General features: G+C 37.5%; 1 protein-coding gene across 5 annotated transcripts in view; it reads left to right on the top strand.

The window, feature by feature from the left end:
- DCLK2 (doublecortin like kinase 2) overlaps nucleotides 1–26,047 on the top strand; it is a 66,731-nt gene that overhangs the window by 29,067 nt on the left and 11,617 nt on the right. For 3 of the 5 annotated variants that reach the window (XR_011849435.1, XM_072121537.1, XM_072121565.1), the window contains exons 3-13: nucleotides 5,663–5,765; nucleotides 6,222–6,317; nucleotides 7,013–7,066; nucleotides 9,188–9,282; nucleotides 14,885–14,951; nucleotides 15,612–15,720; nucleotides 16,508–16,565; nucleotides 18,338–18,457; nucleotides 19,953–20,099; nucleotides 23,797–23,930; nucleotides 24,908–24,985. Coding sequence is in view for 4 of the 5 variants with exons in the window: in XM_072121537.1 (XP_071977638.1) it covers nucleotides 5,663–5,765; nucleotides 6,222–6,317; nucleotides 7,013–7,066; nucleotides 9,188–9,282; nucleotides 14,885–14,951; nucleotides 15,612–15,720; nucleotides 16,508–16,565; nucleotides 18,338–18,457; nucleotides 19,953–20,099; nucleotides 23,797–23,930; nucleotides 24,908–24,985 (1,061 nt within the window). In the remaining variant the exon portion in view is untranslated. The remainder of the gene's footprint in view (nucleotides 1–5,662; nucleotides 5,766–6,221; nucleotides 6,318–7,012; nucleotides 7,067–9,187; nucleotides 9,283–14,884; nucleotides 14,952–15,611; nucleotides 15,721–16,507; nucleotides 16,566–18,337; nucleotides 18,458–19,952; nucleotides 20,100–23,796; nucleotides 23,931–24,907; nucleotides 24,986–26,047) is intronic. The other 2 variants (XM_072121541.1, XM_072121551.1) reach the window with 2 other exon arrangements.

Raw genomic sequence — 26,047 nt, 5'->3', positions numbered from 1 at the left:
ATGGCACACTACATATACTGAAAAAGAAGAAAGAAAGAAAAAAAATGGGAAAAATATTTAAAAATACAGAGTCAGACAAACTATCCTAGAGGTCTTGATTCTATTACCCAGCCATAAAATGTGGGTATACATATATATCAAGTATGAGTATGTATATACCGGTATTACTGTTGGAAACATGAAAACAGGCTGAAGCTGAAAGCAATATGGTGGTAGAACATACATGTACCCTAATTCAATCAATGCCTGGAAAGGAGAAACAATGGAACAAACACAGGCAAATATCCTACCCAATTATGGAAACGACCAGTATTTACATTTGCCCAAATTGCTGTTGTCTCTGACCATTAGCCAGAGATTAGTTCACAGCTATGTCTTGGCTTCCCGTTACACTTTCATTTAAGGAGAGCGTAACAAACTAAAATCAGAGTGGCAAGTTTGGAAGCACATGGATTACATCTGTGGGGCATCAGTATTTTTCAGGAGCATTCTGAGTTATTTCTCTAGGGTTCTTGGCTCATACATGGGGCTGAGGACATATGAGCGCATATATAGCAAGATATCCACTAAAACAATGGCTAGCACACTGTAATATATTATTGTTTGCATGAGGGCTAAGTTAAGAAGTGTTTCATCGGATGTTTTCTTTCATCATCAAGCCTGTAGACTTTTGTTAACAAACTCAACTGGGGAATTTCTTTTATAATTCATATTTGTATATGTTTATAATACAGGATAGCTTATTATACTTCAGTGTTGGAATAAACCCCATGATGGTAAATAAAAGATAACTTTTCTCATATTATGGGGAAAACAATCCGGCTTCACTCCAATTCTGGATAACAACTGTTATATACCGTAATATTGTTAACGAAGGGCAATCATAGCCTTTTTCATCTCATTTACTGAATAATTTCATTGTTCTAAAGACAAGTTTACACCAACGTTTAAGGTTTCCGTTATCTTCTTCTATAGAAGATGACCCTGGAAACTGAATATTGATGGTAAATGGACACCATTTCATTTGAACACTTCCCATAGACTTGTATGCTTGGAAGGGTCAATTATGCCATGCATTTTCTATTGTGATGTTAAAAATAAGCTCAGGTAGGGTTTTTTGTTTGTTTGTTTTAATGGATCCTTCTATCCATGCCAGACTAAAGATACTGATGAAAACTGAAGGTTTCTACTTACCAATAGTGTTATATTCTCTTCTATAATGGAGAATAATAACAAATACCCCTAAATGCTTTTGTGGAAACCTTCTTTTCAGTATATTCAGAGGATGCATCATGTTTATGCTCCTGGGTTCGAATAGATCCTTGCGGATATCTCTGTATTGACCTTGATATATTTCTACATGGTTAAAGTGTCACCCTTTTTTTTTTTTTTTTTTCAACCTAAGACGCTAATTTTCATAATCCTTCTGGATTCATAGTTCACTCCTTTCATTTATTACTTTGGTTGCCCGTCTATGAAGCTGCACTGGTTGCTACAATGTCTCCCTGGATCTCTGAAGCATGTGAAGGTCGAGGGTAACCTCACAATGCTGAATGTCTTCAAGCACTGTGAACTGTGACCGCGGTGGCATTCCAGTAGAACAGAACATTAGACTGTGGAAGGCCAGCAAATCCTTCACTCCTGGATGCACACACACAAAAGATGACCTGCTTTCCCCGCATCGGTTTTCACCACCATCAATCCGGAAAGTTATCAGTATTGTCTTTTAATTTCTCTAAAATCTTTTTAACTGTATATAATGTTGTTCTCATCTTGTTAGAATTACATCAAATATTACATAATTATTATTACATAAAGGACCAAAACTGTACAAAATTCAGAAAGCTGTCCCAGAAATATTATTTGTAGTTTTTACTGTACCAGACACAGGAGAAGTGACAGGTCCTCATTCAGCTTCTCGTATGTATCTTCTCTATGGCCACTTCCAATGATATTTAGTGGCTAATATTTTTAGAGAGATTTTAATCCTTGAAATGTTTTACTGTGGCTCTGCAGGTTTTGTAATATGTATGAAAATAGGGGTTACCCGTTTTGATCTTCTGTTATGGGTCCACAACTAAAATCACAGCAAGAAAGGGCAACCAGACAAAAAAGTAATTGTCGCTGCCTCCCATTGAAACAAGTCCTTTTGAGCATGTCCTAAAAAACTCCTGCACAAACATCTGTATAGCTGATTTCCAGAATACAATGAGCGCCCCCATTATGTTTTTGTTCTTATTAATTTTTTGGACCATTTCTACAGGATGTACATAAAAATCTCTAAAGCAGATACAGGAAGACTGTTTGAATAATAACCATTTTTAATGCTTATGTTTAAAACTGTAAAGCAGTAGGAATTAATACATAAAAAACCCAGGTAATATAAGTGTATATCATTTTTATACATTTTCCATTTTTAGATTGTCCCTTCCTTATCATAATAAAATTTATGGTTCTTTTCCTTGAATTTTCTGCCACATCCTGTGTTATAAGGGAAAACCTAGATTTACAACAAACATTTTTGTTCAAGCTGAAAAAAATGTTACATCCTGTTGAGCTTTTGCACAGTTTCTCACATTTATGTGTATGGGTGTGTCATACATTTGTAATCCAAGCGTTTGTTAGTATCTGTCAGCCTTGCCAAAGTCGCATGATGGTGCTGCAAGTCATATTGTTGTGATTTTTCTGAAATGTCATGAATGTTCACTGGAGAGGGTTGAAGAATACAAGCAGATAGGCTAAGCTCCCAAGGGAGGGACATTCACACAGTCCCACATTCTGCTGGTTAATGTATTCACTGACATTATGCAGCTGCATTGAGTCAGCTGTTTTCACAATTTGCTGGCGCTCTGCCTCCATGGAAGGATTTTTTTCCTTTGTTATCCAACTTTTAGAGCAGAGTGGAATGCAATATTATTAGAACAGTGTGATTGGTGTATTACCATTCTTTCCTCTATTGCTGCCATGGAAATAGTCATGTGCTCCTCATGGAGAATTATCAATTCACTGTGTCACGGTTTGTCAACATTTTTATGCTCAAATGTCAGCAAAGTGAGCGGAATAGACTCTGAATGTGTCTCATGCTGTCAGGTAGATTGCAGATATGTACAATTACTATTTGACAAATAAGAATATAAATGTAATAATATTTTAAGGTAATGGATGTTTATGCAGATGTTTGGGAAAAATGTCAAATTAGGTGACAATGAAAACATTATTTTAAAAAGAAGACACTTGTTATTGCTTCCTTATAATGTATTATTATGTATTGAATATAGTTTATAATTATAAAATATAACAGTTTTTTTTTTTTTTTTACTATCCACCATCCCTTTGTTTATCCGGCCAACATAACTGACTTCGTTACTATACGAACAGCTGCAGACTAGGTCCATAGTTAAATTGTATTTCCCTCCATCACGTTGTTGTGTGTTTGAGCTGTCACTTTCACGTAACCATCATATAGTCATAATTTTGCATCTCTATTTGTAAGCCATCAGAATTAAAAAACAAAAACAAAAAGGTGTACATTTCATTTTAGATGATACTTTTCTCTGTAGGCAGGGTCCTTGGGCCCACCAAAGGAAATCCCTTTTGGGGCCCACCCTATCTTTTTACTATAAAGAGCACCAGACTACTGATGGAAGTTTAAAACGTGCAAATAACGTTTGTACAGTATTAAACACATTGGGGCAGATTTACCAGAGAAATCTGAGAGCATAACTGTTCTAGTTCTCAGCGGCTTGTGAAACTAAATCTGACCCTGTCTGAACCCGGAACCCTGTAGGTACCACTTCTGTTTTTATTTCACATATGTAGTATGTTTGCAAGGAAAAAAAAACTGTTGGGTACTGACACACTGCTCAAATAATTTTGTATCACAAATAGACATTTATTGGGATTATCATTAGAAAGTGGATAGTGCTGTGTGTTAAGTATGCTGGTGAAATGCAACTACCATGCAAAGTGCACACAGAGATCCTCCGTTTACCAGAACCATTGTGCCATTTGTTTCATTTAACCATCACACTTAAAGGGAACCTGTCACCACATTTTTCATAAATACAGCTAGTGTCTGATAGTTACTAGGGCTCTATGGGAAACTGCCACTAGCTGTACTTGAGAAAAATGTTCCCATCACTGTCACTGGTATTCTGTATCGATAACTTTTGGACCTGAAAAAGGGAACCAAAAATGTGTTTCCAACTTTCTTACAAATGTCTATTTGTGACACACAAATGATTCTTATTTGAGAAGCAGGTCAACACATAGCCTGTTTTTTCCCAACCATTCTACATTTGTGTACCTAATATAATTGGAGACTTGCATAAATTAAAAGCATCCCACCTAGCACTACTGCTTCCACCAAGGAGCTGAGCATAGAAGTATTAATGTGCCGGAACTGTAGACAGATTTATGCTGAGCCAGATTACTGGAGACTCCTACTTTGCACCACCTGTTAGTTGGTTTGCAGAGCCACAATATTGTGGCACATTTACTTACCCAGTCCGGAGGAGTACCCGAAAGTGCATTGTCCGACAACAATGCACTGTGCCGCGATTCAATAAGATTGTGCACCCGATTTCCTGAATGTGTCACTTCACTGATCAGGTCCACCAGAGTTCACCATCTTCCTCCTTGAGTATGTCAGTGCACTGGATGCGACACATTTTTTAAGCTTAAATCCCGCAGTTTGTCTGAATCAGTCCCATTGTCCAATGGCCCGTCCCCAATTTTTGTCACATGAAAGTGATTGCACCAAAATCTGAACGCATGCGCCAAAATCCCCTTCTAAATACCTGTCACAGGGACTTGATCCCCAAAAATGTCAGAAAACCCGACGGAAATGCGATCCACGGACCCTTAGTAAATAAGCCCCATTGACTTTCCTGTTGCACAGGCTGAATTTTCTGGTACACTGTCTATTTTGGATAGACCCTACCTCCTAACTGAGCATGCATTCAGTTTTCAGAAGAGTCGCAAAACTACCTTAAAATGGTCTAAAACCTTCAATAAATGTGGCCCCGGGGGATGTTGCACAAACAGTAGGAAGCCTTAAATGTTCAGCATCACATTAGTTGGCCAAAAAAAATCTATACTGACCTGTGGAATACCCGCTACTGCGTTGCCAGGACTCTAGTTCTCCTTGATACCAAGGACAGTTGTAACAGATTAGGTTTTTTTAGTTCCTGCAATTGTGCAAAACTCCTAAAGACCTCTGTAGACCCAGGACACATTGGACTGAATTGCCGCAGAAGAATTGCAAGCAGCTAACCTGCAGCTATATATAGATGGTGGATGGGATTTGTATAAAAATTGCTGCAGCATAAAATAATTTGTGCTGGGTTTTAGAATTTTTCTGCAGATTCTAAGTATCAAATTCAACCTTTGCTGTGCAGAGGCCAAACTCTGTACCCTGCTGCCATAAAATAACAGACCAAACTGGCAGGAATTCACAGTCTCACTTTGTATAGAAATAGCAGTCATACATGCCCATAATTTGTAGCATAGGCTTCCTCATTATTGAGCATTGATGTTCTTTGATACAGATTGGGTGTGATGTTCCTGAGTTATCAGTAAGTTAAGGAACAGTAGAACATTGCTGTCATATAAATCTTAATATACATTGTAATTTAGTGTTTTCTTTTTACATTTCTTTTAGGTTACATGTCTTCAGGACTTCTTTGGTGATGATGATGTGTTTATTGCCTGTGGACCAGACAAATACCGCTATGCGCAGGATGACTTTGTTTTGGACCACAGTGGTAATTATGATCTCACATTTATGGACTATACATTATTTATGTACCAAATTTCTATGTAAAACTTAACTAAACATCATGTTACTGGCTATATTGCATAGAACATAGTGTGTAACTACTAAAGGAGTTTTTGCAACTGGGGTCAGCAGGGCCGTATTCAGAGCTCACCCTGTCCTAGGCACTGACACTAGACATTCCCATATTGTAAGCCCATTTAGGCTCCATAATTATCATGTTTTGCTTGTTTCTATAATGACATAATTATAATATATTTTATCAGTGTTAAGGAAAGATAAAGAATAAAAGTAGACAATATCTCCAACCCCTCATTTTCAGTAAAATTACATCTGGTTTTCCCAGTCCTCTAACTATGACCCCACGATTTGTCCACTCGCATACAATATGCCACCCCTGTGTCTTCCAATAGAGCCTTTAACATCACGTTTTTTTTTTTTTCAGAATGTCGTGTATTGAAAACTTCCTATTCCCGTTCCCAAAGGCAAACTGGTTCCAAGAGTCCTGGGGCTTCACGACGAAGCAAATCACCAGGAGCAGGTAATGGGCCTTGTTGTTCTGCTCAGACATTAACCATTGAATGGTGCATATTTGTAAACAGTTATGTAACCTGTTATAGGTAGTTATAGGTAGTTTTCCTATTTAAAAGAAAAATAAACCCATTTTTGATCAATTAATATTCTTGACTGCATATGTTATATTTTTATGATTTTGGAGGCAGCCACATAACTTGAGCTGCTACAACCATAACAAAGAATTACCAGGACAGAAAATTGCCTATTCTGTGGCATCTTCCTCAAGCTATTTCCACTCATATTTGATACTTACTAAAGTAAATGTAATAAAAAATTAATTTACTTTTATCTATATGAATTGAATTTCTATCATTCGATATCTATATTTACTGTTTTTTTCCAAAGCAATTGTTATCTGGACAAAAAAGTTCTAAGATGTGCGCCACTCTTAATATAACAGATATACCATCCTTCTTATAAGTTTAATTTTAACACCTACACAAGAAAAAAATATATACGGTTACTGATCTGATCTACAAGTTGGGCGCATTTTCCTGTCTATTTATTTGTACACATTAGAGGAAATTATGAGAAAGGGCTTTCTCTATGTAAAGAAGACCTAATCCAGATAATGCTGAAATTTAGTGTATGTGTACTAGAGACAGAAATTGTACATTAATGTATTATCTTGATATCTTTACCCTTGTTGTAAAATGAAAGCAGTAAAGAGGACTGGCTACTACTCCAGTGCCTATTCCACAGCAAGGTCCCCAGGTGAGCCATTCTGATTGTGGCTTTCTTTCTTGGCTTTATTAGCTCATCAGCAAGTTCACCTTTTGTCAAGATCCATAATGCTGTACTGTTCAACATCTGAGCTTAACCATCCCTTAAAGTTTTATATTGGCATTTATACAGCGGCTTCTTTACATGTTTGTATGCCTTTTGTTCAGCCAGCACGAGGCCAAGTGAGCCATCTTGCTAGAGGAGCTGAATGTGGCCAAAACCATGTCCACATTCATCATCTTTACACATAACACTAGTCCACACCCTCATCCAGTTGGGGGCGCCCCCCGAGGTGAGTGCCTCAACTCACCTCTTGGCAGGTGAGGTCCTAGGATAGATAGAGGTATAGTCCCAATACATACTTTGGCCATCCAACACTATGTGGAGTAGTTGCAAGTCGCAATTTTTTAATTAAAACTAATATTTTTTTATTACACTGATGGCTCAACGCATCAATGTAGCTACAGCACTCAAGGTATGTTTGGTTCACAATAAATAAAAGCAAATGGTAGTTTCTGCTGAATTCTGTTTTGTTACTACACAGTGATCTGTGGAGAGGGGAGGGGGGAGTGATATCAACTAGTTCTTCCCACTAGCTCAGAATACAAGTCATAAGCATGCTGAACAGGATTCCTTATGCGATTACATTGTGCAACTGACGTATGCAATGTTTGTTAGACACACAGTGGGTTTTTTTGTGCTTTTTTATGAATACATGTACTTCTGTTACATAAGTGCAATGATGTGCTTTTGTCCTACTGGTTTTAAGCCAGTAGCTGTTGTGTCTCACTGTACAGTTCTAGTATTTGCCTTCTTTGTAGAAAATGGTCCTGGATATTGTAGATGGTATCTGGTGCTGGGGCTATGGTGGCAGGTTTGCTGAAAACATGTTTAAATAAAGTATTGTTAAAAGGTTTTTCCCAAGGATTGCTGAGGTTCTCGCTCTTATGCTCAGTTGGGGTCCCAACAGTTGGACCCTCACAATCAGCAAGTTATCCCCTTTCCTTTTGCATAGGAGATAAGCTACCATAACTAGTTGAAACTGATCAAAGTCAGTAGTTTGGTCAGTGTATACATGTCTAAAAGGCCTTCCTTGATTGACAAACTACCAAAACCAGGAGTTGATTCCAAAATATGCAGTACAATTTTCCCTATATATTATGTGTTTCTTGTTTTACTGTTTCAAAGAGTGAGACAAAATACCTGTGTGAGTGTAAAGCACTTATATCTGATCAATAACTTTGTAGTACACACTAAATACATTTTATTAGTAATACCAAAACATCATACTTCCACAATTTTCCTATAAGAAAAGATTTACAGATGCAAATGTTTTTCTTACATATTTCACAAGGACAGCTTTGAATCTTGAGTGGGTAAATGATGTATACAGAAACGTAACTACAGGGGTAGCAGCCAAAGAAGCTGCTATGGGGCCCACAACGACAGGGGCCCGGCAACCCAACCTTCCATCCTAAAGAATGGAACATATGTATACTTTGTTTGGTATAATTTATATAACATGTATATAACAGTGCACATCATCCAAAGTCTGCTACTTCTCCTAGTTACACCCATTGCCAAACCATTATTTCTATTCCAAAAAGAATCGGATCTGCTCATTACCATATGTCCTGGGATATGAAACTCCTATGTCATCAGCAAGAGGCAACAGCAGGTTGCATTCACTATTTCAGTGCTACAACCACATTGGGATGATTTACCATAACTGATTTAATGAGCCATTCGCAGTTTCACCTTAAAGAATTGTCAGTACTTAGACATGCATGGCTTAATCTTTAAAACAAGCATATACTACTGGCAGGATCAACCTGTGTAGACCCGGAACTATGTATTCACTAGAATTACTGAATTAAGGTTTTTTTGTTATAAATAAACCATACATGGCTGAAAGAGCCAGAATAAGAACATATCAGCCTGCATGTTACTGTTAAATACTAACAATATTAAATGCCACATTTGGAGCTCCTATATCCTAGAATAAAAAGCACTGATTAGTCTCAATGTTTTCGATGCCTGCTATAACATCAACCATACTGTATATACATGATTTTGGAACTACTTATATCATAATGTCCTCTTATATCACAGTGAATGGAACACCAAGTAGCCAGCTGTCCACACCCAAATCTACAAAATCTTCATGCTCTTCACCAACAAGTCCAGGAAGTTACCGGGGTCTAAAGGTAAGATATCAAGCTATGAAATATTTACCTGATACCTAAAACTAGAAAATGACTTAGGTATAAGTAGCTACCACAATCTGTGGAATGATGGTATATACTTTTGGATTCCATCAACACAAAACGGGAAGCTGATAAGACACAAAAATGACTGATACTGCATACTACAAGGAATAACAACTTTTTTGCAAACCGATCACTTTTTTTGTTTCCCACAATGTAAAATGCTGCTTCTCAACCCAAATGTTTCAGGGAGGAAGTTAATAACACCCCAGAAACTAGATTATCTTAGCTACTATGGTATCTTTACTGAGGTGGGGGGTTAAGAGGAAAATGGCTTTGTAGGACTTGAACCTGTCGCTAAACATAAATTATATGCAAAAGAGTTTGTAGAAGTACTTAAAGTGTAACTAAGTGTTTGAAAGCAAATTATTTTTAATTACATAAATTAATAGAACAGGTGATAATAGTAAATTATGTTATATACTTTCTTAAATAAAACAGCTTCTTTGTTCCATTTCTCTGCTTCTTCTTTCTCCTGTAGTGAGTAGTGTATACGAAGTCCTGTAAAAAATTACAAGATTAGAAAAGTAGGCTTTAGAATAACCTCTTAACGACATGTGCCATACTATGATGTTATAGTGCTATTAAGGATGTATGAAGAGGGCTGAGCTTGAGCTGGCTAGCACCAATCACACATGTTGACCATTTAAATACCACCGACAAAGCCATGCATGTTCACACCACCATTTTGGATGGGGGGAAGCGACAAACTGTTGCCTTGACAAGTGTCTGTGAGACTCCAGGGCCTGTCACAGTAGTATTGCAGTATATGGAAGGAGTGATTAGTAAAGTAAAGTAAAGTGATTAGTAAGTAAAAAGTAAAGTTTAAATCACCCCCCTCTCCCCAGAACCAAAAAGAAATGAACAAAATCATAAAGATAAAAAACATAGTAAAAACCCAAATGTCACATTTGCACCATTTTGCATCACCTAAAAAATTGAATAAAAAGGATCAAAATCTTGTACAGTCCCCAAAATGGTAGCAATGAAAACACCCCCAAAGCATAAATATGGGGAAAAAACAAAGCTTTTTTTTGTACAAAGCTCTTAATTTAAAAAATATATTAAAACATAATAAAACTTATATAAATTTGGTATGTTGGTGATCATACTAACTCAAAGAATAAAGTAAAGGTGTCATTGGTTTCATTTTTTTTTTCTCACCTTCCCACTATGCGGCATGCAATATTAAATACTGTCACTGGGAAGTACAATTTGTTACGCAGAAAACAAGACCATATATTGATTCGTACACAGAATACTAAAAAAGCAGAAGGGTGAAAACAGAAAAATGAAAAAGGCTTTTGACCCTCTGAGGAGATTAGAAAATCCAGGGATTGTGTGTAAAGATTAATATTAATATGTACAAATTAAGCACTAACTCCCTCCACTTTATCCCTCTCTCTCTCTCTCTCCCCACCCTTTTGTCCATACTGACCTGGGAACAAGAAAAGATAGGGGGATGGAGAAAAAATACTACTACTACTCACAAGACTGAAACCATTTCACTCCAAACTTTATAGCAGTAGCTCAGCTTTCCCTTCCGTAATTTTTCTAACCAACCATAACCAATTATAATTAACAAAGGATAGAGATACTGGACCTGGAGATGAATGGACCTGATGGTCGGGTTCGGCGGCCGAACAGCCAGCCTGGCAAATTGATGCCCCTAGCAACTAACCATGGCTGTGATTGGCCAGGGATTGTGAAAGGAACTGCTTGTCAGGATAAAATAGGGTCATATGTAGAGAAAAAATATAGATTGATAGATATGGATTAATATGGGAAAAAAACATAACACAATTTAATAAATACACTTTCTTCTTTCACCTCTTGTTTTATTGAATTTCTACATTTAAAGAAGACCTTTCACCAGAATTGTAACCCTCACACCAGTAATAACTGCTGGCAAAGAGTTAAAAGCAGTCGCCGCCCCCCCCCACACACACACACACGCACACATTAAATCATCTGCCACTGAGGCATCATACCTTCACTACAGCTGCTTCTCTGATATGCAAATGAGTAGACAAAGAGTCAAACTCTGAATAGAAGAGTCATGATTCTCCAGGCTGCCAGTGAACCACCTCACCTTCTTTTGATTGATAGCTAAGTGTCTCTTTATATCTCAAACTGAGAAGACAGGAAGTCCTCTCCCTGTCCTTACACTAATGCTGTCCCTATCACTGCATGGTGTATTTAGCAGTGAGCACTGTGTGACTGCAGATCACCATTTTATGCACCACGTGAAGGGTTGCTAAATGGCAACTAGACAATGGCAGAACAAGTTTGCAGAATTTTACTGGTGGGAGGAGGCCGATTTAAAACTGGGACCCCCGGGGCTGCACTTTTCAACAAAAGCTCATTGGTGGGTGACAAAGGGAGCCGGTCATCAACAACAGACACTATAAACCTTAAAGTGAGTAGAGCCAGATAAATAATTGGATTGTTGCACTGTTGCTATTTGGCAGCATATTTCCAGTGTCAGGATTACTATAGATCATATGATTTGTTTGTCTGAAGAATTTTGCTTGCTTTATATGGCTTACATGGCTTTTGTATGCAACCCAGCCAATCTAAGAGGTCACATACATGACTTCTATGTCACCCTGTGCTTGAGGTCTGTGTAGGAAATTTTTACTGTATTTCTAAATTACTTTAATATATAACAAGGGTTCCTGGTTGTGATTTTGACAGCATCAGTGTGTCTAATTGAACTATGGGAAGTTTTCCAAATGTTGCATTTGTATTAGTAGATCATGAATTGCTAGTAAAGCATGGAAAATGATCAGTGTTATAAAGAATTATATTTAGTGGTGCCGTATTCTGTCTACACAAATTGCTTACGCCTGTTACTGACTGTACTTGTAAGCAGAAACGACTAATAAGTAGCAGATGAAATTATTACATGAAAAGCTTTATACAGTGTTCACTTACTAGAAAACATAAGTTGGATGTGGTTTAGCAGTTTTTCACAAGAAACCAATTACAAATTTTATGACTATTTTATGAGGATTTTGTGCTAAGTGATGTTTTTATAATATACCTGTGACATGGAAGTTGCGAACAGAGGAAATGTCACCAAGTTTGAGATGATGAATTATAAACCTCATTTACTTGCCATAGTGCACACTGACAGTTTGGGTAGTTTATTTATACAACTTTATTTGATAATAGACGTGGCTGGTTCCCATGCATCCCGCGTGACCTGGACATATTGCCGGCAGCCAATCTGGCAAATTGACGCCCCTATTTGCTAGCTATAGCTGTGATCACAGCCATGGCTAGAAGATAGGGGAATCGATTAATGGCCCCCATTTTAGCTCCAAAATCTGATCCATTATGTACTTCTAAAAGCAACTTGAATTTCATGAAAAATTTAAAAACATAAATATATTCTTAGTGTACTTTTTGTAACTAATGACATTTGAAATGTATTTATTACTGATTCACAGTAAGGCCAAGATCACATCTTCTTTACGCACCTTCCGTAATTAAGTAATTTAGGACATAAAATCGGTATAGCAGCATGACAGGAAGGGAGCGCCATCCATACATGGCACCTTATGGGGAACGGAAGACTTTCCTTTCACCTTCATTATGTAGTAACATTTAGTTAAATTTGATGTAGCCAAATTTGAGAAGCCAAAACCCTTAAAGTAAAGTGTTTAAAATAACCAACATTATAGGTGTTGTGGGGGAGTGGTGCCTAGCTGTATCTGTAAAATATTTTGTCTTTGCAAATCACCATCGGGAACTACAGGATGGCGATTTCACAGGTGGAAAAATCATGGCAGACTTAAAAATAGAATAGAAAATACACAATTTCCCAGTCCTCTGTTTTTCATTTCCATTGTAAAGTTACAGTTTTCCTGACTTATAGTCTGGAAATGTCAAATTTTTGCTTTGTGGTCAGGCGGGTCCAGTGAATCATCACACAAATCGGGAAGGATCAAGTGTCTGCTGCTGTAAATGATGAAAGAGCCTCATATTCAGATATACGTTTTAAAGTACAGGCAGTCCCCGGGTTACATACAAGATAGGGTCTGTAGGTTTGTTCTTAAGTTGAGTTTGTATGTAAGTCGGAACTGTATATTTTAACATTGTAATCCCAGCCAGAACTTTTCTGGTCTCTGTGACAATTGGATTTTAAAAATGTTGGGTTGTCATAAGAATCAATATTAACACTAAAGCTTCATTACAGACACCTGTGATAACTGTTACAGCTGATCATTGTAGCCTAGGACTAAAGTACAATAAATTACCAATATCTAGGGGTCGTATGTAAGTCGAGTGTTCTTAAGTAGGGGACCGCCTGTACAGGCAGTTCCTTGGTTACATGCAAGAAAGGCTCTGTAGGTTTGTACTTAAGTTGAATTTGTATGCAGGTCGGAACTGTATAGTTTATAATTGTAACCCAAGCCAGAATTTTTTTTGTTCTCTGTGACAATTAGATTTTAAAAATGTTGGGTTGTCATAAGAACCAGGATTAACAAGAAAGCTTCATTGCAGACACCTTTTATAGCTCTTACAGCTGATTATTATATCCTAGGGCTAAAGTACAGTGAATTACCAATATTCAGAGATCTGTTTGTAACTAGGGGTCGTATGTAAGTTGGGTATACTTAAGTAGCGGACCACCTGTACATCATTTATGTGTTCAGATGAATTTGTATTACTACGTGCATTAGTACTCTCTGCTGACTTCAATGTTAAAAAACACCTTTCATTGTCTCACATGTGGTGATGAACATTCCATAATGTTGGGAAGCTACACAGATTTAGGGACAGCTTGACCTTTCTTTCTAGTTCCCACGGTTTCTGAGATATCAGTCCTGGTGTATGGCCATTATAACCCTCTTTACTGCGGGAGAGGAGGTGCTGGAGTGGAGTAGGTTCTGTTTGTTAAAATAATCTTCTCATTGAGATACTGAGAGTATCATAACACACTCCCTCTCCTCTGCTCCAGTACCTTCTCTCTGACAGTAGAGGGGAATTCTGTGTCGGGGCTAGAAGGAAAATTCAAAGTGTCTTTGAATTTGTAAAGCCCCCTACATAATGATGTGTTAACTGCTACATGTGTTAGATAGTGAAAGGCCCTCTTTAATATTCAGTGTTGGTTGCTGCATGTCCAAAATATGAAAGCTGTGGGTGAAACTGCAGCAATAAGTGACATAGTGGGGTTTGTAGTCACATCACACGAGGGAAATCTTGTCCACAATACTGCTACGTTGATGAGCTTACAGCAATTTACCTACTGAGATAAACCCATATGTAGCTTTATGTTATTGCAGTATCAACTGGGCGTTAGTAGTAGAGTAGCACTCAGTGCAGATTAAGTCAGTTTAAGAGGCCCATTACTGTTTTGGACACAATGGGCTAAGGATGTAAATATGCACTAATGCAATACATGTCAGGAGAGCTTCCACGTGACACACATAACAGATGATACATATCTGAAATACAATTCTCAGCAATGTTTGCAGCTGTTGGTCATAGACTCCATATATTAAGTAGTAATAAATAATCTTTATATTTCTAGATTTCACCTCATTCGGGATCAATTTCTAATGTGAATGGTCTTCCTGATGCTCCTAATAGCCCAGAAGGTAAGTTTTACTAATACGGTACTGCGTGACCTTCCCATTGCAAAATAAAAAGTGAATCTATCATCAAGATTTCCCTACCCGAGCTATCTGCTAAGTTACATAGGGCTATGCCCCCACATTCCATACATACCTTTGTTTTTAATATCCTGCTGCTCCTTCCTTGCCAAAAGTTATTGTTAGAACAATGCAAATTAGGCTTAAAGGGGTTTGCCCAAGAAAGAAAGTTCTCAATTTGTAACCCCATAGTAATGTTTACTTAATAAAGATAATTTTAACCACATATTTTGCATTAGTCCGTTTTATTTGCCCTATCACTCAGTGATGGTCAGTATAAAATTCAGCATTGTGGGCGGGCTCTGGCTGAGCAGACACTTCATGATTCCTCTGTGCTATGAGATACTGTGTGCTGACAATGTGCTTAGAATTTACTATGCCCCCCTCCCCTCAGATTCGTTATGTTATGTTCAAATCTACATCAAAGGCACCATTCATTCTTTCCAAGTTAATCGCTTTTACAGTTCATGGATGGAACAGAACTTTTCAGAACTTGCTGCAGTAGTATTGTTGGTAGTGTCTAATTGGTCGCTGTATCATTCAGTCCATTGTAATAAAATACTCTTTTGTATTTCACGATTACCTTTTTTTTTTTTTTTTTGTAAGGACTCAATGGAAATCGGTATCTTGATGCTTCCACAATCCTGGAGAAATATAAAATAGGGAAAGTGATTGGAGATGGCAACTTTGCTGTTGTGAAAGAATGTGTTGAAAGGTGTGTACAGTGTGTTAATACATATATATATATATATATATACTTGTTAATAATCTGCTTTTTGTGTGAGTTCTTAATACCGTAAATGTGTTCAAAGTGTCTATGGCGCACTTATTAATTGCACTTTCACTTTGCAGACCTGGGACGTCATGTTCATTGGTTGAAGCTCAGTCTCTTTTTTTAAACTTTTTTGTGATTAGTGCGGCTGGCATTATATTATGGTGAAGCCTGATGGTTCTCTGCAGAGGATCACAGGATAATTACCAAACACTGTATTCACATGTTATGAAAATTGTGCTATACAATGTAGAGCGCTGTGCTACAAAAATTGAAGCTTCTAATAGCTGATGAGTGCAGGAGCTGATATTGATCGGTCATCAGTATTTTATTCCCGTATAAGCCCTTTAAATTTTATAAAAACTGGTTAATATAATCTACTGTATCTTTTTCTGGTCCCTGTGACCACTTCTTTTTAAATAGGACATGTTTACAGTAAAGTGTCGAACCCTGAGCCAATGGAAATTGTTTTGTGTCTTATATAAACCACGCACTGTGAGTCACACAGTCTCAGCTTCTCACACAGCATAATTTAGAAGTGATAATTAGTGGGAGCTTTGAAACCAAAAATACTATTTTAGATCAGAATTTGCATATTCATTCTTTCCATACTATTTAGTTAGATGGGGTTTTTAATTGCTTTCTAAAAACCTTAAAATTGACAAATCCTTGGCATGAGCGAAAAGTATGTATTTCCTAACTAAATATATATATTTTCTCTTTTTGACAGGTCTACAGGAAAAGAGTATGCATTAAAAATCATAGACAAGGCAAAGTGCTGTGGAAAGGTAATCCTGATTATATCCTTGGTGTTTCATTCCTTTTGGTTTGACCAAGGACACTATAGTGTCAAACTAATTTTCACTGAAGGCCACATTAGCCGTACAAATGCCTTGAAGTAGCAATGTGGGATCTAAATTAACAAATTATGACTGTTCTCCCGCATTACTGGCTGCTTCTCCCGCAACAAGTTTTGAAAAGATAATGGTGTCCGGCTTGTTAATGATGCTATGTTGTGGAGGCGGTCGGCCCAACAGAGGGTGGAGAAGAGAATGTAGGAAAATAGTGGAAAAACTTTGCTACGTCAAACTTTTAGGACCTGCCGTTGTTGGGCTGCATCTACAAACCTCAATCAAGCAGACACCAGGGGCCACATAAAATTAGTTGATGGGCTGGATTTATCCTGTCGACCTTATGTTTGGCACATGTGCTTAAAGGAAACCTACCATTTCAAATGGTAGGCGGTTTTAACACTTTTTAAACTTTATAGCAGAAACTGCTTCGGCGCTTCGTGCCGCAGGCGTTGCGCGCGCACGGTCGCGCGCAGCGCCGAAGCAGCTTCTGCTATAAAGTTTAAAAAGTGTTAAAACCGCGATACCGCGGTTTTAACCCTAACGAAACTAAGCACTGGCACCAGCTCACCCTGAGCTGGTGCTCGGTGTTTACAGCTTACACCTACCATTTGAAATGGTATATTTCCTTTAACACCATATGAATTTAATTAAAGTTCTAGGTATATTTAAAAAATCTTAAAGCTAAAGACAAAAACTCACAAAAAGCTACACTCAACAATTTGAGATTTCTTTGCCATCTTCTTCTAGGCTCTTTCTCTCTTTGTTCTGTTACTTGAAGCGGTTGTCATGAGCCATTAGGGAATCTTTATGAAGAATTACTCGTAGAGATATATAACCAATTTATGATAAGCACCACAGCTAACACAGATGATCTAAGGAAAATAGACCACAAAAGTATAGACTTCTTTTAAATCCTGTAAAAACAGTTCTACTGTATTTGTAAACATGAGAAGCAATTGGATTTTTTGCTTCAATTGAAATTGCCAAGAATACAAGGTCAAGTATTCTTTTGTGCTGCCATGTGAACTGGTTAAAATGTTCTGCAGTTAACCAGTTGTTTTGTACTAATCTAGTACACATCTATTGTCCTAGGTTTATTTAGCTTTATTGTATTCATTCTGCTTGTGATGTTATCTTATTGTATAATTAGCCTAATGGTGTAACATTAGATAGCTTGAAAAAGTGAAACGCATTGAAAGCACTTGAACAGTTCTTGTGACCTTTAACTTGCTACTTGCCTTGAGTTACTGATCATGTAACAGTGTGTTATCAAACGTAACCCATATTCTTGTGTGTAAACGTCTTGTTTGGATATCTATTGCCGCATTGTCAAGGTCTTTGGTAGGAGGTTTGCAGTTTCCCAAACTTTCCGCACATTTGTTGGTTACTTGGTTTCATTCTTGGTATGAATACATTGCCTAGGAGTGGACAAGATTATAAGATGCATTTAAGTATTGTAGAAAATAGTTAGAATTATCTTTTTATACCAAAGAAGTAGTGCGTTTATGGTGCATATACTGATCTGTCATCATTGTAGCCTACTGAGAGGTGTGAACAGCCTGATCATGTAAGGGGTTACCCCTCAAATCCATAATGAATTCTTTATAAACTATTGTGGCTTGAAACTTAAAGAAACTCTGTATTTTAAAATGATTTCCTTAATTGATGCTTCTGCCACTAATTCAAGGTGTCCTCTCACCTTACAGGAGCATCTGATTGAGAATGAGGTGTCAATACTTCGTCAAGTTAAACATCCCAACATTATTATGCTCATAGAGGAGATGGACACCACGTCAGAGCTGTATCTTGTGATGGAATTAGTCAAGGTAAGAGGATTATCCCAATTTCATTAATCATAAGTGGGCATTCAACAGAGGCTGTAATAAGATTACATGATTGTAATAGGATAATAAAGCAGATCCAGATATTAGGTAACTCTTGAATGGAATTGTTATTTAAACATCGCCATGATATGATCATCTGTATATTTGTACTATCTGTCACGTTATCCTTTTTTATGTTCTAAAAAGGGAAGGTTTCTATTTCTTTCAGTTTTACTGTACATACTCATTACTTAAGTTTTTTGGTTAATGTCGGATTATTATGTAAAATATTTTGTTGGATTTGATACTGCGGCATGCTATGATGTACACATATCCTGACACATACTTAATCTTCCGGATATACTTGAGTAAAAGCCGGCCTGAATATAAACTGAGGCACTTAATTTTGCCACAAAAAAAACTGGGAAAACTTATTGACTTGAGTATAAGACTAGGGTGGGAAATGCCACAACTACTCTTTAATAAAATGTCCAGTAGCAGCGCCCTCTACTCAATAAAATGTCAAGCAGAGTCCCAATTTAATGAATTAATGTCCAGCAGAGCCCCCCATTACTTGCTAAATGTCCAGCAGAGCCCCCTTTAATTGTTAAATGTCCAGTAGAGACCCCTTTTAATTTTTAATTGTCCAGCAGAGCCCCTACATTATTCACTTCAGTCAATTAGCTTTGACTGGAGTGTTTTTTTTAATGAATAAAACCTTCACTTGGATAAAAATCAGAGCTGAATGTGGAATATTGGGGCAGATTTATCAAGCTGAATATTTCTAGTTGCCCATGGCAACCAATCACAGCTCAGCTTTCATTTTACCAGTGCTCATGGATATTTTAAAGGGGATCTGTGATTGGTTTCCATGGGACTAGAAATATTCAGACTTTCAGACAGCTTGATAAATCTGCCCCATTATGTACAACCCTGCTGGTATGACTATCCACATCTTTCCAGATATTATTTATTTTCATAGAACTGTTTCCCACTTTTTCCCTCCATTAGGGAATATGCACACAACAGTGAAAACCAACCTTTGTCTGTTCTTTTTTTATGAATGGGAGGCACACAACAGCACTAAATGCAAACCTTTTTTATTGGATCACTGCCCACAGAAGTTATTGTAACGGACTGATCCTTAGAATGTAGAGCCTGGTCTAGTCAGAAGCGTTTTTCAGGGATAGCTCATGGACGATAGATTATGAGGATCTGTGAAAAATGGATGCCAGAATGTTTTTCACAGCTGATCTTGGCCACAATCATGTGCAGGTAGTCTGAGCTTAGTTTAGCTTTCATTTATATCCATCCAATTGGGGATAGGTTAGTGTGAGTGCAGATATAGCGCAGATTTTACATGTGAACAGATTTGAACAGGTGGTACCATGCTGATATATTTTTCTGATTGTCACATTAACTATAAAGGTAAATATCCATGTTTTATCAATTATGTCTGTGTACAACTCGTATCCTAAACAATTAATATGTTTACCAGGGTGGCGATTTATTTGATGCAATTACATCTTCAACAAAGTATACAGAACGAGACGCCAGTGCAATGATATATAATCTTGCTAGTGCTATGAAATATCTTCACAGCCTTCATATAGTTCATAGAGACATCAAACCTGAAAACCTCCTGGTAAGTTGGAAATGATGCAGTTTGTCATACACACATGAAAAGGTTCCAAGTCCTAATATTTGGTGAGATTTGACTGAGAAGTCTTTAACTTGATTTCTACTCAAATTGAAGTAAAACAAACTTGTAATATGTCCTTCACTAGGTGGGGGCCTGGAATTTAAAAGTTTTTCCAAACCAAGATTTTCCTTGCTATCCAAAATATAGGATATTTATATCCAGTATTACTAAAAAGAAGCATAATTTTTTGGTAATGGAGTTGCCTGGATTCCTACAAGTGTAGCACAAAAGTTTGACACCACTTTCGTTTGATTTGGTTAATGGGGGGTGACTGACCTTTTGACCTTTTAAAATTTTGTTTATCTTCAAAACAAAAGCAGCACAAACAAAATTTTGAGCAGCACAAATGTAGCAGAATTGATTGGCACTAGTTTAGTTTCATTTGGTTAATGTGGGGGGGGGGGGGACTGGTTGGCCTCTGGAAACTTTTATTAATATCTTAAAAACGATAGTGGCACAAACAAAAAATTCTTCTGGACAAATGTAGCACAAATGTTTGACACCAATTTTGTTAGATTTGAACAAGGTGGGAGGGGGGTTCAACTTTACTCCAGATCCTCCGGTTTTCTACCATACTACAAAACATACTGGTAGGTTGATTAGATTGTGAGCCCTGCTGGGGAAAGGAACTGATCTGGCGCTCTGTGTAGCGCTGCAAAATTGGTGAGCGCTATATAAATACAGGAATTATTATGCTCTCCATTTTACAAATAGCAAGTGATGTTTTGGTCCTTACAGAAACCATTGGAGAGAAGTCACTCTGCTAGGAGTCACTGGGGTGAATGTAATAAGACTGGCATTTTGAACACCATTTGAACTTTTCCCTGCAGGCTTTCCAGTAACCATGGTATAGTCTTTGCCGGTTTTCCATCATGGGTACACGCATCTGCCCATCCGCCCCTATATGCCCAAAGTGATGTGCGGGTCAGAGAAGCCACATAACTGTCAGGGAGGGGGAGATTCATGTAGCTATTCTACCAGAAAGCGGTGGAGAAGATATAATTTATCTTCCCTACTATATATATACAATCTCACGCACACAATTTAGTCAATTGGTGATGGGCGAAGGACATTTTTCTTCCCTTTTCCTGGTAACCCAATAGTGAAGTTTTATGTTTTATAAACAAAGTTTTCACTATCTACTGTATTTGTAATGGGGATTCCATTTTGATAACTAAGAGAGCAAATAAAATGTGTACATTGAGTTGCCACAAACTCTTTAGTGTTGCATGTAATTGCACCCTATCCTGGAACCAGGTAGCTTCCCTGTAAAAAGTACTTATTGCTTGGATATGCCATAGCTTTATAACAATGGGGATCCAACTTCTCTGACCCTCCCACTGATGCCAAGAATGTAGAGGTTACTTTGCTGGTCTAGAACTCGGTTCCCTACCAAGCTTTGCATGTTTAGCGGCACACTGCACTAGCGCCAGCAGTAAACCATTTGATTGTAATGTATTGGACAAGAAATATTATGTGTCATTTATTTATAAATTTAATGCAGTTGGTGCCAGATTTAAAGACATTTTCAAAAGTTTATTTGCTACCCTAATATTTTTCCATTGTATGAACAGTCCTATTCTTACAAATAAAAAATCAAACCCATGTATTCATTGCTCCTGGTCGTAACCATTCACAGCATTCATATATTCATGTATTGTAGATGAAGTTCTGAGCTTTTCTCCTGGAGAATAATCAGTGAACACATTAGTATGAACAGCTGCAGTAGACATGAATATTTCGCACTGTGGAATGGCACTTGATGGAGAAGTCAGGTTATTATTGCAGTATGTGGCTTAGCGGCTTTCTAATGGAAAATACAAAAACTGTTTAATTTCTACAGATCCCGCTGTGCACCAGCCCTGACTGGCACATTGTGCCCTGCCAGTATTGGACAGTGAGGACAAATTGCCTTTTAAGCAAATAATCAGTGATTTTCACATTCTTGACAATTTTATTTTTGGAGTTTATTGTATGAGTATCAGGGTTCACATTTTTGAACATGTCCCGTTGGATGTTTTCTGAAACCTTGTGTGACATAAGAGAAGTTTAAGCATTGCATGTATTAAGTACTAAACTATAGTGGCAGTCTATAAGAAGATAACCGGTGTTAGTTTTAAATAGAAGCTAATACCATTTTATAGATAAGTCCTAAATAGATTATTTAGACTCCAAGCCTGGATTTTGTACCTTGTGATTGGCATTTTGGAGTGGGATAGAGAATGGATTTTCTAGGCATCATTTTAATGATATAACATTGTCTAGTCTTGAAGTAGTCGTCTTAGTATAATCTTCCGCTCCCCTTCTATAATCATATTATACTCTTAAAGATATTAGACTGTTGTTGGTTTAACCAATCACAATGCAGCTTTTCTTTTATATTATTTTATATATTAACTGAGAAAGTAAAGGATGAAAGGAATATAAGGTTGATAATTTATGTATAAATCATCAATATCAGGTTAGGGGTTTCCATATCTGCCACCAAAAAGTAGTTCAATGCTGCCTCTAGTGCTAGAATTGTGTAATGCAGAGATGGCCTTGTTAGTTTACTGGCGCTGAACCTCCAGGGCTGGCATTAGGGGGCGTCAAACTGGGCATTTGCTCAGGGTCCTCTATCCTAAAGGGACCCCCTGTATGTGGACTTTTGTGGGCAGAGGATGTATTGCTCCTTTAATACCATTTTTACGGCTAGTACAATTAAAGTGGCATACCCCCTCGAATAAGGGAGTGTAGATTTTTGGGGGAAAAGTTTGTGTGCCAAAAATTATACTAATGTGCCAGATTTCTGGCATAAACTCAGCCAGCTAGTAGGAGGTGCAAAATATGACTAGACATCCTTATACTACACCAGATTTATCATGCTGCATAAGACACGGAATAAAACGAATGTCTAATTCTGCATCGTGCACCTTACAACACTTTTGATAAATCTGCTCCATTGTGTATTTCTGGCACTGGAGTCAGCTAAGTGATAGCAGTGTTAAGTGTTGGACCCTAACTAATTCTACATTGATGACCTAAACTAAGGATAGATCATTAATATTTGATATACAGACTATCCCTTTATTTTTATTAGCATTACAATTGGAAACAAGACATGAATATGAACCAATAACAATTTAAATGTGAACCATGAATAAAATTAGAGCTCTTCATAAATTCAAGGAATAAACTTGGGGCCAGAAAAGTGTTCTGTGATGTATACAGGAGCCTGTGAGGCTCATTTGCATATCTTTAAAAGTCCTTTTTCCCAAAAAATAAACCATTAACCACTAAATGAAGAAAGGATCCAGGGAACACACACCAGCTTGTATGTATGCTTGGGTGAAAGCCACTAAATCCATGTGGTTGATTTCTAAAACTAAATGAAAATTGATGATGTTCACCATAATCATTAGGAAGCCAGCTTCAAGTACTAGATCATGTCTGGAGAGTTTGGTTGTCCTTCACTTGTCAACATATTTATACAGGATTGTAAAAACCGTGATGGGGACTAAAACGTCTATGCATTCTCAAAGCAATAAAATTGTCAGTTCAGTGGCTTTTCCTCCACCAACCTACTTCTCATTTGTGTATGTCCGTTTGATGTGTTTCTGTGTTTAAACAAATTATGTCAATGTATAATCTTTTTATTAAGGTTTGTGAATATCCTGATAAAACAAAATCTTTGAAGCTTGGGGACTTTGGACTGGCTACAATAGTGGATGGACCGCTCTACACTGTCTGCGGTACACCAACTTATGTCGCTCCAGAAATAATTGCAGAGACCGGGTAAGTTTAGTAAATTGGCTAATTTCTGCAATGGGATTTATGAATCATTTTAGTGGGATGTGTCAATTTTTTTAGGGATAGACATAAGTGTATTATTCTGACTATGGTGTAACTATAACCACTAGTGTAGTGGACGTGATCCTAGGTGTCCTGGTCCCACTCGGATGTTGTTGTGCGGTATGCCATCATTGGAAGTGGAATTGGAAGGAAGAACAAGAAGCCAAGGAAAAGAAACATGAAACTATTCAAGAGCTGAACTCACTTGCTGATGAAAGCAGTCTAGATGAAATTTGGCTAAATATTCACCCGTAACACCCCAGGGGGAATTTGAATATATCTTACAATATTGGGTGTGAAGTTAAATAGAGCAATGCAGCCTTGACCAATAGCCATCTATTCGAGTGTATGTATAGATGCACAAAATAGGCAGCACTCCACAATAGTGAAAAAGTAACTGTGTTTACTACAAATTTTTTCCGCCTTTTGATCAGCTGAAATTTATAGTCCTACAATACATCAAGAGGCTTCAGTCACGGGCATTGGGCAGGGTCCTGCAAAGCATTTATTTCTACGCAGGCACTGCCTGGCATAGAAATAAACGCAGCCGGCGACTTATCACACTTATCTGCTCAGCTACCCGTGCCCCCGATTCATGCCCCACTGGCGTTAAGGTGGCGGAGAGGGCTAAATAATCGCAAGTGCTAGCAATAAGCTACCATTTACGATTATTTCAGGGCTTCTACGCCACTGACATGCCACAGAGGCCCTGATAAATATGCCCCCATGACTTTTTTCACTATTTTTGAGTGTTGCCTTTTTCTGGCTGGTGAGAGACATGAAGGTCATGTAGCATAGATATTGGCATAGACACCTGTCCACTGTTATTGATGAATATTGCAGACGTATAATGTTACTCTGATGGTGACAGTGGTTTTAGTGCGTTGTGAATAGCTTTGTTTCATCTTTGTCTTTGTCAGATATGGCTTAAAAGTCGATATATGGGCAGCTGGCGTGATCACATATATTTTACTCTGTGGATTCCCACCTTTCCGGAGGTAACTTATTTTTGTTAGGACTACCTTTATGACTTCTCAACATAAAAAGTATACTATCATTGACTGGCACCCTTCTATTCAGTCTATTTATATATATACTGCTATGAGTAAGGTTGTCAATCAGTGATAATATCTCTTCCGTTGATCTTCAGCACAGAAATAAGAAATAAATTGGCCAATTCCTCAAAACCATTTTACTTATTTTGGCCTAACCCAAAACCTCATCCCTTACTGTATCTTACAGGAGGCCTTTGTTATGTGAATTCTCAAGTTTGCATCCAGGGTTGAGAAGACCTTGTTGTTATATATAAAAGGGTCTGTCAATACTTGCATTCCCCATATACTACACATTTTTACATCTTCTCTTATGATGCTATGCAATACTATTCATCTACCTTAAAAAATAGAGACATTTATAAGTTAATTGGTAAATGTTAAAGGTATATCCCTGCACAGTAAGGCACAGTTATCAATGTTCAGACAGTATACGAGTGTTCAGGGATACAACCCAATTGGTAACACGAAATTGGCTATTTACTCTTTGGGGTCATTTATCTTTGGTCTGGACATTTGCATCTTTTTGGGGGGGTTGGGTTTTGATTTATATTAGGGGGTGATAAATCTGGCATTTGAATCTGTTGTTTTAGTGTGACTTCTTTTTAAAAAGTAGCAAAAAATTTGCAAATTCTACAATTGTTCCTACGCTTCATAGGGAGTAGAGTTTTTTTGTCTAAAAATATGTGATTTTGGGAAAAAAAATTAGGCACAACACCATAAAACTCAGGCACACTGGAAGGTATTCTTAAGCCCAAATCCACCACTGCACAAGAAAAAGTTGCAAGAACATTTACCAAAACCAAAACACACCAGAAGCTGGTTTAGTGACACATAAACAACATGTCAAATGTCTGAAGAGTCTTTCTCTAGATATATAAATATACACACAAATATACAAGGTGTGTGATATATATATATTTTTTTTTATACACAGTATATGAGGGATGCTTGTGTGTTGCTCGGGAGTTTATTAGATATGTTCACTTGTTATAGTTGATCAGACCT

The sequence above is a fragment of the Engystomops pustulosus genome, chromosome 1 (genome assembly GCF_040894005.1).
Source record: "Engystomops pustulosus chromosome 1, aEngPut4.maternal, whole genome shotgun sequence".
NCBI classification, from domain to species: Eukaryota; Metazoa; Chordata; class Amphibia; order Anura; family Leptodactylidae; genus Engystomops; species Engystomops pustulosus.
The sequence above is the reverse complement of the archived record's forward strand: the minus strand, read 5'-3'. Positions and strand labels throughout refer to the sequence as shown.